This window comes from Hippoglossus hippoglossus, chromosome 16 (genome assembly GCF_009819705.1).
Source record: "Hippoglossus hippoglossus isolate fHipHip1 chromosome 16, fHipHip1.pri, whole genome shotgun sequence".
Lineage (NCBI taxonomy): Eukaryota > Metazoa > Chordata > Actinopteri > Pleuronectiformes > Pleuronectidae > Hippoglossus > Hippoglossus hippoglossus.
In genome coordinates, this window is record NC_047166.1 from 17,991,613 (window position 1) to 18,006,580 (window position 14,968).

At 39.9% G+C, this 14,968-nt stretch overlaps 1 protein-coding gene across 5 annotated transcripts in view; it reads right to left on the reverse strand.

Moving 5' to 3' along the window:
* The window catches only part of LOC117776906 (CUB and sushi domain-containing protein 3-like), a 213,822-nt gene that overhangs the window by 168,673 nt on the left and 30,181 nt on the right, over nt 1-14,968 (reverse strand). For all 5 annotated transcript variants that reach the window (XM_034611302.1, XM_034611297.1, XM_034611301.1 and 2 more), the window contains exon 3: nt 9,338-9,450. In XM_034611302.1, coding sequence (XP_034467193.1) covers nt 9,338-9,450 — 113 coding nt within the window. The remainder of the gene's footprint in view (nt 1-9,337; nt 9,451-14,968) is intronic.

Sequence of the window (14,968 nt, forward strand, 5' to 3'; positions counted from 1 at the left end):
CTGTATTTTTAAGGAGTAGAGCTGCAACATGATCAAGCTGAAGTTGACAAGACACAGCAGAGTGCAGAAATGAAAGGATCTGGTTTTGATCTTTGTTATATAAGGGTGTTTCCATAGTATTTTCTCAGGGCGTATGTGCTGTTCTCTGCTACATTAGGTTGTCCGCTTGGTGAAAATATCTGAAAGCTGTGGACCCAAACCCACAGTGTGTCTGAGAGAGTGACTTATGACAAAATTGTCTCGGGCTATTATTTGTTATCTTGTGTCAGCAAAATGTGTCTTGTTTACTATATAACGAGAACCTGGCATTCACCCTGACTGATGTGGGGGTGAGGAGTGAGAAACAAAGTTAAGATTCAATGCAGGTATCTGCATGACATCTGACCAGCGCAGAGGTCAGTGGCGAGGGGGGACAGTCAGACTACTAACTATCACATTCATATGAAGCTCCAGTACTTTGCAGTAGCAGATGTGTATACATGACAGACCCTAACCCTAACCCTTTTTATACCAAATCAAAATAGATTTGGTTCATATAAACCCTAAAAGGGAACGACCTCAATATTCAGACTGTTAACCATTCCCTATACAAATGAATACAAATTATCTAATGTGGATTGATCTGATGTTTTATAATGTAGCAATTCTTCACTGTTATCAAATCTATCTTTGTAATACAGGCTGCAATGAATATATGCTTCCCTACATGGCACAGCATGATCCTTGGCAACAAATTGCAAATTTGTCTCCATGGGTGTTACAGGGAGCCTGCGAAATTGAATTTTATTTGTTTGAAATACCAGATTGGTGTAGTTCAACAACATGTGAAAAAGCATATGACAGGCAATCCAAATATGTACAAACTCACCACAACAAGCCTTTAGAGTTTGGTGCAAACAACGTGAAATTAAAATTCAGCACACTGCAGAGCTGAAAACATTTGCATAAAAAAAAGGAAATCTACTGGTCAGCGCCTGGTGCTGTGTGCAACTAGATATCATTCAGAACGCCGACAAATAATCTGCAATTGGACATTTACCGAACAAGGATAGTAACAGTCACAGGAGAGTACCGAAGGCATACAGTGCTCGAGCTATTTAACACTCATAGGCCAAAAAAAAAAAAATACCTGAACCATGCTGGCAAGCTTTTCTTGGACGACTTGGTGAAGAACTGTGCCAATGATGTCGAGAGAAAAATGAGGTCAGGTACTGTAGAACCAATATATCACACACTGCACTGTAAATGTCAGGTATGATCTTATCATTAAATTGGATTGAATGTACTGTAGCTGATCTACTATTCTCAATCTCTATGGTGAGCACATACTCAGTGTCAGTGTTCATCAATTCTAATGCTGGCCTACGTAAGGCTGTATTCTGCAGCAAAAAGAAAACCGGCAGATGCTCAAGCTTAAATGGCTTGGTTTGGGATTAGAGAAAAATGCATTAAGACATCACCCAGACATGCATACTGGATATACTTTACTTGAAGCAGAATTTTTGTATTACTTTGGTCAAATCACTGGGCTTAAAGCAACACTATGCAACTTTTGCTGAGTGACAGCAGCCTCTGCAGCCACAAGTGGTAATTAATTCTGTTGGGCTCCAAGTCAGAGCAGTTAAGTGGTTTTCATGTAAAGAAAACAAAGCCTATCAATCGCTTGACCGGAGCTCTGACTGCATAGTTGCACTCGCTGAGCTGAAATATGGCTGAACAGACGGTACCCCTAGCTTCCCCACGGTAACAAACACAACAAACTCAGTTTAGAATTCTTGATATTGTTAAAGTTTCCTTGCTGATTATTGCAAACAAATGCTAGTTTTTAATACCTTCTAAGTCTATTTAAGTACTCTACAGATCAGCATTATGCTTGAAGCTCCTGGGCATTAGACTATGATTCAGCCAGGCATCTCTCGTGGGAGATTTCACAAAGTTACACAGTGCAAGAGCAGGAATTTGGGGTGCACAGTGGGAATAAAGGAGGCACTGTACAAGTCATTGTACCATCAAAATGATTTTTAAGCTGTTATTTTAAGGAAAAATAGACACAATAATGACTGGATAAGAACACTGCAATAGCACTTCTATTTTTCTTTTTCTATTCTCTGGTTCTGAGGTACAAGACAGGGGGCTTCATGCTATTAGCTACCATCCAATAAGCATTTGTATTGGAGTATACCGTCATCTTAACACATGGGTTGAGATCTGATAATTGTAAAAGCCAGAACAAACTATTCAAATTATTACCAAATACTAAAACCCTTCACACCCCTTCCCTCGTGTCCTGCATAGAAACATCAGTTAAATAAAAGCACATCAGCAAACTGGCTGTATCCCTAACTCTCTGAAGGAGGCAAGAGTAAACCCTCTCCTGAAGAAACCCACCCTCAACCCATCTGAAGTAAATAACTAGACCTGTCTCTCTTCTTCCCTTTCTTTCCAAAGCTCTCGACCGAGCTATCTTTAATCAGCTCTCCTCCTGTCTTCACCATAACAACCTTCTGTGTCCCAACCTTGTCCTCTCACTACTGGGGTCCCTCAAGGTTCTGTCCTGGGTCCCCTCCTCTTCTCTCTGTACACCAACTCTCTCGGCTCTGTCATTCATTCACATGTCTTTTCCTACCACAGCTACGCTGATGACAACCAACTAATTGTCTCTTTTCCCCAGTCTGAAACACAGGTAGCAGCACGAATCTCGGCCTGTCTGACTGAAATCTCTCAGTGGATGTCTGCACACCACCTGAAAATCAACCTTGACAAGACCGAACTACTTTTTCTTCCAGGGAAAGGCTCTCCCACCCATGACCTGATTATTACCTTTGACAACTTCATGGTAGCCCCCACCCAGACTGCTAGGAACCTGGGTGTGACACTCGACAGTCAACCCTCCCTTACAACCAACATCACTGCAACAACCCGCTCCTGTAGATTCATGCTGCACAACATCAGGGGAATACGTTCCCTTCTCACTCAGAAGGCGGCACAGGTTCTGGTCCAGGCTCTGGTCATCTCACGCCTAGACTACTGCAACTCCCTCCTGGTAGTCTACCTGCTAGTGCCATCCGACCTCTGCAGCTCATCCAGAATGCAGCAGCTCGACTGGTCTTTAACCAACCTAAGTTCACCCACACTACTCCGCTCCCTCCACTCGTCAAACGTTACACTCCAGCCCGTCCACTCCGCTCTGCATCTGGCAATCGACTTGCTGCTCCCTCACTGCGACGTAACCACTCAACAAAATCACGACTGTTTGCTGTCCTGGCTCCTAAATGGGGAAACGAGCTCCCCATTGACATCAGGACAGCAGAAAGTCGACACATCTTCCACCGCAGACTAAAGACACATCTCTTCCGACTATACCTTGGATACATTTTTTTTTATTAAAAATAAAACTATATATATTTAGTAGTACTTATATGGCACTTACATATAGCACTTTGTAGTTTGGCTTTCTTGAAGCAAATTGTACTTTCTTGATTCTTGTTGTTCTGGGTTTGTACCCTCATGGTTGAATGCACTTGTTGTATGTCGCTTTTGATAAAAGCGTCAACTAAATGAAATAATGTAATGTGAAGCACATTTAAGCCTTTGAAAATTAATGTGGATCCATATATTGCAAGCTTTCCTCTAAAGTTGAACATGTAAATCTTCTTTCTTTCTCAGAAGGAGGTTGAAAAACTAGTCCATGCATTTGCTACCTCTGGACTGGACTACTGTAATTCTTTATCATCAGGATGTTCCAATAACAAAGAAAACCCTCCAGTTGATCCAGCACAAGGACTGACAGGAACATATATCATAAAACTAGTGTCTCTCCATTTTCTCCCTGTAAAATTCAGAACAGAATTCAAATCCTCTCCTGACATACAAATCTCTTAATGACCAAGCTCTGTCATTTATTAAATAACTTATAGCAACTTAATATCCCAATCACCTCGATGTCTAAATGCAGGCTTAAATGTGATTTCTAGAGTCTCCAAGAGAAGAAGAGGAGACAGAGCCTGCAGCTATTAGGCCCCTCTCCTGCGGAACCAGCGCCCAATTTGGGTTGAGGGGGCAGATGCTCTCTACATTTTGGGTTGAACTTAAAACTTTCCTATTGTTTGTGGTGCTCAGATGAGCTCTGAACCTGCTGCTATAGACCCAGAATGCTGTGGAACACCAGCTCCATTATTTTTTATACGTACTGTTATTAATAACATTATTACATCTATAATTATCAGTTATCATTATCCTCATAGCAACCTGTCTGACAGTGATTAAATACAACAGTTACACAAGTGTTCCCACTCTCTACCCCCTCTATCCCTCTACCCCACCCCCTACCTCTCCATTTTTTGGAAACATGAATTCTTTGCAATTTATGTGGAGATGAACTGTTGTGATAGCCATGTTTGCTACTGTAGTTAATACCACAGGGAAACGCTGAGAGTAGAGAGTTGTTAAATATGTGACCATGCATCTCATGGGACTACATGAGAGAGCACTATATTTGCCAGGATTACTGCCCTTTGCCTACACTACCACTGCACAAATGGGATGGAGGCCTGTCAGGACCAAGTGTGTAAATGTAAAAAAAGCTAAACTAACAGAGGAAAGAACCCATTAGAGACTTTGATGTAAACTATTGGTACCAACTCCTCTTTAGTGAATATTTAGAGTGTGTAAAAATATGTACTTTGAATTCATGTCCGTACAATTCATGTTTTGCTTTTTTTTCCTAACCTAATATAGTTGGTTTGATGTGACTAAGAGTAAAATGGAAAAGTCTGAACTTCATGCACTGAGTGCCTGTTACTGGTGAACCACAGCTTTCCCCTGAACGGAACTCTAAATTCAGCTGCCAGATGTTCCAGGGACATCGAGCAGATTGCTCTCAGCCCAAAAAATGTGATAACATACAAATTATTTTCCAGGATGATTTCATGTGATTCCAAGAAAAGTAACCATCTTTACTTTTCAATTTGAGGGTATGATGCAGTGAAGGCTCACACAAAAAAAAAAAAGTGCTAATTGTGCAGCATGATGCACAGCTTTTTAGTGAATGGTCATGTGCATGCAGCTCTGATTTATGCAATAACTAATTTGACCCCACTTGAAAACATGAAATTTAAACTGACTAGTGGTGATTATCAGGCATTCATGGCAATAATCATTAGTCTGTGGCGGTTGTTCTTGAGAAAACTATATAGAAGAACAAAATAAAATACTCACTTGCAATTAACTGTTTTGAGAAACTCACCCCAGGTCCCTAATTAAAAAGTAACAGATGCATCCCATCTGTAATTATAGCAGCACTGACTCATTGCCCTTTGGTGTATGGAAAGTCATAACTAATGTCTCAGACAGACATGGTCCAAGAATTAATTCACAGGAAAGCATCTGTATTACATTAATCACATTTAATAGTTGCAGCTATTTGAAGCAGTTGCTTCAGATAAGGCCTCTCGTTTTATGCAAACTAAAATACTGTACTTCAATTGCAACTACAGTAACTGCAAATGAGTGGAAAAAGTAGTACTTTGAACAACAGCCTACACTTGAATCAGGAGTTTTGCTTTTATGAGGCTTTGAAGAAGCCCCTAAAGAAATCAAGTGTTTTAGACACAGTGTTAGCCCTGAGCTAACAAGTGTTGCTGTCTAGAGGACCTTAAATAAAGTGTTGATAAAACTGAACCTTGGGAAAACAGCTGCTCCTAAACACCAGGGGCTGGGCTGAAGCTAAACCAAATGAAATCCTGTACAAACTTCACCTCGGGGTGGGTAAAGAGATGCAAACAACAGTGGGTACTGTGGAGTACTTAATCTCACAAAGAATCACCTCATCTTCAAAATAAAGCTGGGTTGAAAACAACGCATATGGTGCTTAACAAAATACACAATGTTATTTGGAACGCTAAAGAAAACTCAATACAAACAACATAATGTTGTTGCTGGGCGTTTTACACGGTGAAACCCTGAGTAGAAATCAGCTATGTGAACTGAATGCTTACAGGGCATGAATACAGCCAGTTAGGCTGTCATCTGCATTTTTCACCTTAAGTTGCATTCAGACAGGAGAAGAGAGACTGTCTTGCATTATCCCCCACAACCGTGGTAACGAGTGAGTTTTATGAACTAGTAAATGAGGTAGTTGGGTGCGAGATTTCTCTGGGGCAGAGCTATTTATTTCGCCTGTATATCTAATGACTCTGTAGCCCTTTGAAGAAGATGGGAGTTTTGACGGAGTGGCAGTGTTTGTGAGCACACGAGCAGCACACTTTCCCCACAGGAGCCTCCTGTGTAGACTGCCTGTCTGGCTTCTTAGCGGACTGCTTGAGTGGCTGCTGAGCTGGATTTTTCATGCAGGCGTAAAAATAAAGAAATAAAAAGGGTATTGACTGCACCCATGTTGCTTCACAGGGCAAAGCATCTGGTAAACAACATGTCAATGCTCACACGCAAGCACACATGTTCGAATAAGTACTTTTCCAGCTCAGTGGACCATCTGCATCACCACAGAGGGACAAATGAAATGATTTGGTGAGAAGAGACGAAATTATTTTTTCAGGTCAGCTGTCTTTTAAGACTCTTCCAAAGAAAGGGCAGGTTGAAATGGCAGTGTGACAGGTTTTAGAAAGGCACAGGGATGTGTTTGTTGCAAATACACAACCTTCAACAAAGGGCAAGCAGATAGCGGTACTCTGAGCTCGAAATATGTACAGAGTAGCTGCAGCCTATCTCGATCCCTTGCCACTCTTAGCTATTGTTTGGCTGTGTTGTAGAAAAGCCCTCATATCTCAGCTCCTTAATAAATGCAGCACAAACCTTTCAGGCCATGCTTAAGGTTGCAAGATCACGCTGACGGTGTCGTGACATTGCAGGAAAGTTGGCACTAATCAGGAATAAAATTCAGAAAAGTTGGAGCTGGATTTCTTTCAAACATACTTAACAAAAGATTGACAGGCCGTCAACAAATTACATTCCATCTGGACGCGTCCTTCACTGTGTCCTTAGCATGTATGCAGATTCAAATCCACTTAATTCTAGTCCTGACTCAATCATCTCTGAGAGTCTACAAGAATCACACGTTTTCAGTCATGAGATTGAGCGGCACATACATATTCATGTGTACGATGTAGCTAACGACATCAGTATAACAAGGATGAAAAATATACAGCGATGGCAGTGAGTTACAATGGTTTGCAAATGAGTACGTTATGGATAGGAACGATGAATGTGTTTACGTTTCATATGTGTCTGTCATAAGGGTTTGTCAAGATAAACAATGGAAATTTATGATGATTGTGAAGCTGGTGGGCCAAGTTGGGTGCATTACTTTTAAAATGAAGTTCAATACAGATTACACAATACTTTGGATTACTTCCACATTGTTTTCCATTACTAGTGTGTGTATCACTGACACAATAGACTTAACCCAGGAATCGCTCTGATGTTGCTTAGTCTGGAAAAACGGACGAAGATCCCATTTTTCCTTGACCTTTTATTTTCCACAGAATCATGTTGGAGTGAAAACCAGTAAACAAGATAAAAATAAAACTGAATCGACAGTTCCATGGAACATTTTGTTTTCACTTTGCTGTCTTGCAGCTAATCCTCTTAAAATTAAAATAGCACAAAAGGCCGTTTTTATCTTCTCCGTTTTCCCATGGCCTCAAATGTGTGAAAAAGGATATAAATAACAATAGAGAAAAGAAAGAAAATAATCCTTTTATGTAATATTGATTTTAAGAATGTACATGTTTTCTGATCAACCCTTACCCTTTTTAATATGCACCTGTAACTAACACAATTACTCCTATATTATACTCTAAATACATAATTCCATTTTTTTTTAAATTTAGATGACAATGACAGGGATCAACTCACTTTTTCACAGACACCTTTACTTAAATTGCACCTCAATTTCCTTCAGTGTAGGGTTTTACATTCACATTTTATACAATGATACTATGCAACACACTGTTTTAAAATTGATAGCACCATCATACCGAGACATCTGGGGACGCGCCTGTAGAGGTCTCAAGTAAGCAATAGCATGCTACTTATTGTTCAAATATTTATGCTGTGCGCTGTGTACCGTGTAGTAAGACCAGGGTATTAAAGAATGAGTAACAGTCATAACAAACTGAGCTGTATATGTTATGGTCTACATATTACCATATCACTGCCTTGGCTACGATCCTTAATTCCACACATTAAATGTGACCACAGAGCAACAACTAGATGGTCACTAAATAAACAGTGTGACTGTCCCTATTTTCCTTATTGGAAAATACTCTCCACTGTTGTCATTAATCCTCAGTACTGAGAAATGGACATTTTTTGTCATGTGTAACAAAATGTGATCAAAATCTGCATGAAATTCTGTCGATGATTAAACAGGCAAAAGATGGAGGCAGGAAAACAAGATCTAATTCAACCTAGGCACCCACTGGAGACTGAGAGAGGGAGAGGGAGAAGTGGATAGAAGAGAGGGAGAAACAGAACAAGAGAAAGAGAGAGAAAGAACACAGATGGACAGATGGAGAGGGGAGAGGTCCTGGACTGGCCAGGTCTGGGGCAGGTGGGGAGATGAGGGGGGTAAAGGTGGGATAGAAAAGGACATCGTGCAAGGGAGGAGGAGCGAGCTTAGAGGATGGGGTCAGCCTGTTAGAGCTGGAGAAGGTTAGGAACAGAAAGTATAGAAATAATAAAGAAAGGTGCAGACAAGTAGTAAATGGATCAGAGGCAGGAGGAGGATGAAATGAGATAAAAGGAGAGCAGAGACAAAACACAAACCATCAATAAAAAAAGGAAACAGAGAAAGAGAACTAGAGATGGGTTAGAGTTGGAGTTCACATGTAGAAGTATAGGGGAAACGAGTAGGGGTGAAGGAGATGGTCGCAGAAGGATAGTTCATATTTAGAAAGCACCAAGCTGCACCCCGCTCTGCTTCAACTCAGATAACTTGGTACATCCATTAGTTCAACTAATTCCCATCGCCATCTGCCATGCAATTTCACATTCACCTCTGGAGTCACAGAAAAGGTTCAGGACTTTGGGGGGAGGCGGGGTGCTAATTTGGAAAATACGAGATTCATTTGTTTAATTGAGGTCCCTTATGTTTCCATAACTCAACAGTGGAAGAAGTCCTGCAGGAAATCAGGTGGAGTAAGTGTGATCACACGTCCCTCTCTTGAGAATTAATGGTGTCTACTTCACCTCGCTAAATGAGGAGTTTATGAGGAGCTGTCCTGATCATATTCTCAAACCTAAATTCAAATGTCTGTCATATTTCCTATATTCCTATTGACATTTAAAGACAAAGAACAGATAATAATGTTTTCCTTACCTTCATAAGCTGCCTTAAATCCATGAGCGCTTACTGCAAAGTCACTGGTAAGCCTCAGTGAAAAAATGTTACCAGAACTGGTAACAGGTGGAGGGATGGTAAATCCTGTTAACCTGCAGAAAAGAGAAACAGAAGTCAGTGCTAAATGTATGATTTAATTTACATCATCACATTTATATCCAAATGAAATATACAAATATATTTTGCAGTTGTAGCTGATACTTAATAAATGTAAGAAGAAGGTTTTGATTAAATCTAATGTATATAATGACAGACCAATTATACCTCAGTTGAAAATTATAAAAACTATTACTGTGGTAAAACATTTGCCTTTTTCAGCTTCAACAAGCAAAACTACACACATTTAAGAGCAGTTATCTACAGCAATGGATGTAATTGTTCCCTGTAGTGACTACATTTACCTCCATTTGGATTTTACCCCAAATTATAATGATTCCGCTAAGACCACGCAGTTAAAAACTTGTGAGGCTGAAACCAACATAAACTATACCTGGGTCTGTTAAACGTATATCATTTCTGTATTTAAATCAGAAAAGCTCTCACATAAAAAAGTACCATGAGAGACCTCAAACCTCACACCACCACCGACTTTGTGCACTGTAGCATTTTGTGCTTAATAAAAGAGAACTGCTCTGAGAATTGTGATGCAATTTGTCCACCAATAATATAGTGCGTACTATATAATCAAAACCCAAGCGAGAACCCTCTCTATTGTTGGATGGTGTTTGAGGGCTGGCAGCAGCATTGTAACAGACTGCTTCATTACTGCATTTCAAATTAGGTGCAGATCCAAACAAATCCATTTACTTTCACGACGTCGTAAACAAGATGTGTTGCTGACCGTTCCTCAGCGGCAGTTGCTGATGTTCTATCGACCTTGCACTGCTGTAAGCCAGGCAGTGCAGCATGAACTGAACTTGTGCATGAAACTAAATGTCTTCTTTTCTATTGCCATCTCATTTCCTCTTGTTATTTTTCATTGCTAGTTTTGGGGCCGTTTGTGTGACTGAGCCTCTACTTGACAATAAGCCCGGTGAATAATGTCTGTTGTAGGCCAAATGTGGGGAAGCAGAAATCCCCCCAGTGACAGCGAAGAAGAGGGTGCTGTATTTACAGCTTCAATAGAGTTTCCAATTACAGCTCTGTGAACTGTGCTGGTCTCTTGCAGTAAATAATTAGCCTTTATCGCAGGTATGCCAAGATGTTGCTAAAAGTCAACAGCTACATGAATGCATGCAATTTTGAATACAGGAGACAACTTAAAACGTGACCTTATTGTAAGATTAATCACATAAAAGAGCTTTGTACTGAATTTGCATGCCATCATGGTTAATGAATAATTAGGCCAAGCTTGTGCGTCACAACAAAAGTCTTTGTATTGTAAATACAATGCTGCTGCTCTACATTAAAAGTGCCCTGAGATTACTTCTATTATTATTTGATGCCGTATAAATAGACTTGTCTTGTTGAGAAGTAAACACATGGGACAGAGGTAGCACAGTGAACACACTGAAGCCATTTGTGCCACTGTTTAAAATAGTTTTACTTGTTAATGTTTGGTTAGACAATATCTAAACTTGGCACAATCTAAATATTAAAAAACCTTACGTCAATGGGCACAAATCTGTCATATGAACAGACAAGAAACAAGAAAACAGATTGGTGCTAAGGCTGTATAGAAAACACCGCTCTCTGCACAGAGACAATCAAAAGCAACAAAATATGTGTAGTGGTGGAACAAGCTAAATATTCAGTCTCTCACAGCATAGCTCAAGTCATAGCTCACATTAAAATTTTGCATGAGGACACATCGGTTTGGTCCGACTTTGCTTCTGTGCTACGGTTCAGAAAAGTGACAAAGTCACATTGAAAAGACGTATGTTGAACCTTGTCTTTGCCTCTGGCCCACTGCTGTGACACATACAAAAACAGCCCTAAATCTCTCTTTCACAAGACAAGTTAGACAACCATGTCTCATTGCCATTCCAACAGGAGAACAGGGTCCACAGCACCATTTCCATGTGGGAGAGACATATTTTCAGTGAATGAGAGTGATTTTAAACTGGTGACTCTTTAGAATTGTGCTTCTCACCAAGTCTGGGGAAGGGTGGATCCACAGGGAAGCTAATCACTAGCTAACCAGAGCAGAGCAGTCAAGTGGCTGTAGAGTACATGCTGTCAAAGATGTCAATGGCAACAACTGGGATGAGTGCAGTACATTTACACAATAAAGCTTAAAAAAGCTTTTTTTTTATTGCGCTAATTCTTCATTTTAATTTAGCAGCAACAGCTATAGAGAGAGAGTCTACAGAGGAGAGGAACAAATGTGCTGCTGTGGCAACATGGGACAATTGGACGGGAGACAACAAATGCAGAGATGTGGCAAAATTTGCAGGATAATATAAAGAATAAGACCAGATGAGGATAGTATTGTCATTTAGTAGCCTACAACTTCCGATATCTGCAATTTAAAAAGAAAAAAACTGAACCTCAGAGCCACGTTTATGGCCTTAGAATAAATCCTTTCTTAGATTGCACGAAAAAGCAAGGAAATAAATATGTCAGGGGGTTAGTGTACATGAGGGGAAGACATCTTTTCTGAGGCTATCAGTGAAAAGGATTATGAGGTGGCAGTCTGGGCGACAGATTTGTTCAGAGTTCTGCACTCAAAGACTTATTTCTGATTTAGAAAGGTCATGTCCCAAGTTGTACTCATCAGGCTGATGCAGGATTCATTAAAACCTCAACAATCAACATCTCAAGCCATAGACATGATAATCTGCAGCTGCCGAAAAAAAACCATCATTATGAAATAATATGGTACATTTTGTGGCTTGTGTGCAGCATTTGGAAAAGAACATGATTTTTAATGTAAAAAAGAACCAGATGACATTTTCTCAAGTGACTCTCTGAGACATCTTACTGTTTGTTTTTTATGTTATTTAAAACCAATGAAGCACATTCTGACCAAAACAAGTCTAACAAAAAGCAGACAAGAGACCTGTGTCATCTGGTATTCACTGCTGCTTGTTGCTTTGGCAACAGGAGCATCGGGTGAATGGTTGGAAAATGTCATTAACAAATAAACACCATGGGGGCTGCCGTCTTCTCAGAAACAAGGAACCTGTGACTTGGATATCAGATACAAGTCGACAAAGTAAATCACTCTTCTATTTGATGTTTTACAAAAAAACGACGTGTTAAATAAGGGATTATGCCCTAATCTAACTTTGGGAGATAGGCCAGACTCTCTGGGGCACTTTCATTTTGCTTTTAACTTCAGAAAATAGAAATACAGCAGTTGAAGGCATAACAGCCTAGATGAAAAAATAAAAGTTTGATACAAAGGACAGACCCTGTGATGTTTGTCAGTTGGTTTGTGACTATAATCGTAGAAATCACCCTCATGTTTCAATAGATATATATTCTCTATGTTGGGGTGAATATTAATTATTTTAAAAGTACTGAAAAGTTTTTGGAATAAAGGTCATCCAATAAAAAAATAATGCATCACCACTCTTAGCCAGTCAGTAAAATGATTTACTTTGACCTGTGAAGGTGATGGAAGCTGGTGCATCAGAGGAGGTCACAAAAAGACAAAATTACTTGCGTGACAGTAATTTGATGGCTTCTATCAAGGCTGTTCAAACAAAAAAAATTGTGTAGTCTTCACAGTGGCAGAGCATGCAGTAATTAGGATTTCCTTCAGGCAAAAGTGTGATGGGAACTTTTATAAATTTGATCAAAGCCTATTCAGTTCATTAATTTAGTCATACTAAATTGAACTTTGTGCAGCTCCACAAATATAAATGCCAGTGCTGCATGTCTGAGTCAAATACAAACCAGGTGTTCTGCATCTGTGCTGGACTCTACCAGGTCAACCAAAAATGTCAGCGGGGCTTTTGAGACACCTGATGTCTAAGCAAATATGACGCCAGTAAAGTAACACCAGTGGCAGCAGAATGATGATGTGGGCCTGGACAAATAATGCCAATGATTGCATGGACAGATGTAGCCTTTCCTTCCACCTGAACACACTACATCAGCCCTGAAGGTAGCTGTCAGACATTCCCGCCATCTGATTAGAGTGTCATGGTAGCTGCGTTCTGTAGAGAGACAGACGGGAATGATGTCCCTCCGTCTGTCTGACTCGCCGTCTCTCTACCTCGATCTGTCTTTCCCTCTGTGTACTTAAGCTCTTTGTGTCACAATGTGTCACTCTGACTTTCTGTTTATTGTTGCATGAGGTCGCTCCTATTCACTGTTACGTTTCCTGTCTTGCTGGTTCACCGTTTGTCTTTGCCCACCTCTGTGTTGCTGAAATGCTCTTTACCTCTTTGTGTGTCCTGTGAAAGAAGAACAAAAAAAAGGCAGTGGGGGAGAGAGACCTTAAGTGTTGTGACTGATCGTACCGAGTCACCGACAATCAAAGTGTACCACTCGCCTTTAGTTTATTGTTCAAAACAGAGCAAAAATAAGGGCCTGCTACTTTTATAAGGTGAATAATACCCTGCTGGCCTTCTCTTTCAAACAAATTTTTAAAAAAATACATGGGATGATTAATAGATGTGTTTTGCACTGACATGTCCTAACTCATTAAAGCTGCCCTAGACACTGACATTGCATTTTAATAATAAAGGTCAAATTATCCTATTAATTAAATCTTGGTTTCTCTCACTAATAAGAGTGAAATATTTAAAATATATTAAATTTTTTATAATATGCGAAGGAAAATGCATTATGGAGAAAGTCTGGTGAATGGTAATAAAGTTAATATCCTCATTCTGTCTATAGTGTACAACTCATCTTTAGTTTTGCCCCATATCAAATTACCATCCTCTACAGTACAATGCCTCTGAAAGTAATGCTCCGGATAAAAACATAGACTCTGTAAAAACATGGATGTAGAATCAGGATCCAGAAAATGAAGTCAATGCAGTGAAGTGTCTAAAACCTGTATTCTCTCAAAAGACCAGCAGAGATCATCTCCACTGGTTGCAAAATAAGTCTGAACCCTTTTCTTATTTTATTTATAACATGAGTAAACCTTTTCCTAAGGAATTCATGGTCTCATGGTTAGGGTTGGGTATCGTTTAAATTTTATCGATTCCGATTCTGATTCTGCCTGTGCCTTGTGCTAGACAGGCAACATTACAAAAGAAAACCCACACAACTCATCTCAGAGCCTTATCAGACATGCTCAATGTGTCTAACCCAACTGTGTAAATTAGTAGTAACTGAGATAGAGGCAATGCTGAAACTTTTTGCCTTGAAAATACTGGTGTTTAAATTAACCAAACAACAGTCTTATTTGTGGATAATTATTAGAAGAAGATGTTCTAATTGTCCCTGTAAACTAATGTAACATCAATAATTGTCAACTTTAAGATATGTAATGAATATTAATCTCTCATATATTCCATAGCAACACAGTGGAAATCAGTAGCAGTTGAGCCATTTGTGGATAATAATGTTTTGAGCTGCTTGTTGTACATCTTATTTATAGGAAACCTACTGACATAAATCATACAAGTCATGTAAGTCAGCTTTTCCTTGAATGCCAGGGAGAACGGTGTGCCGCTGCCGTCGCGGCTCCCTTTCCCCCGAGCT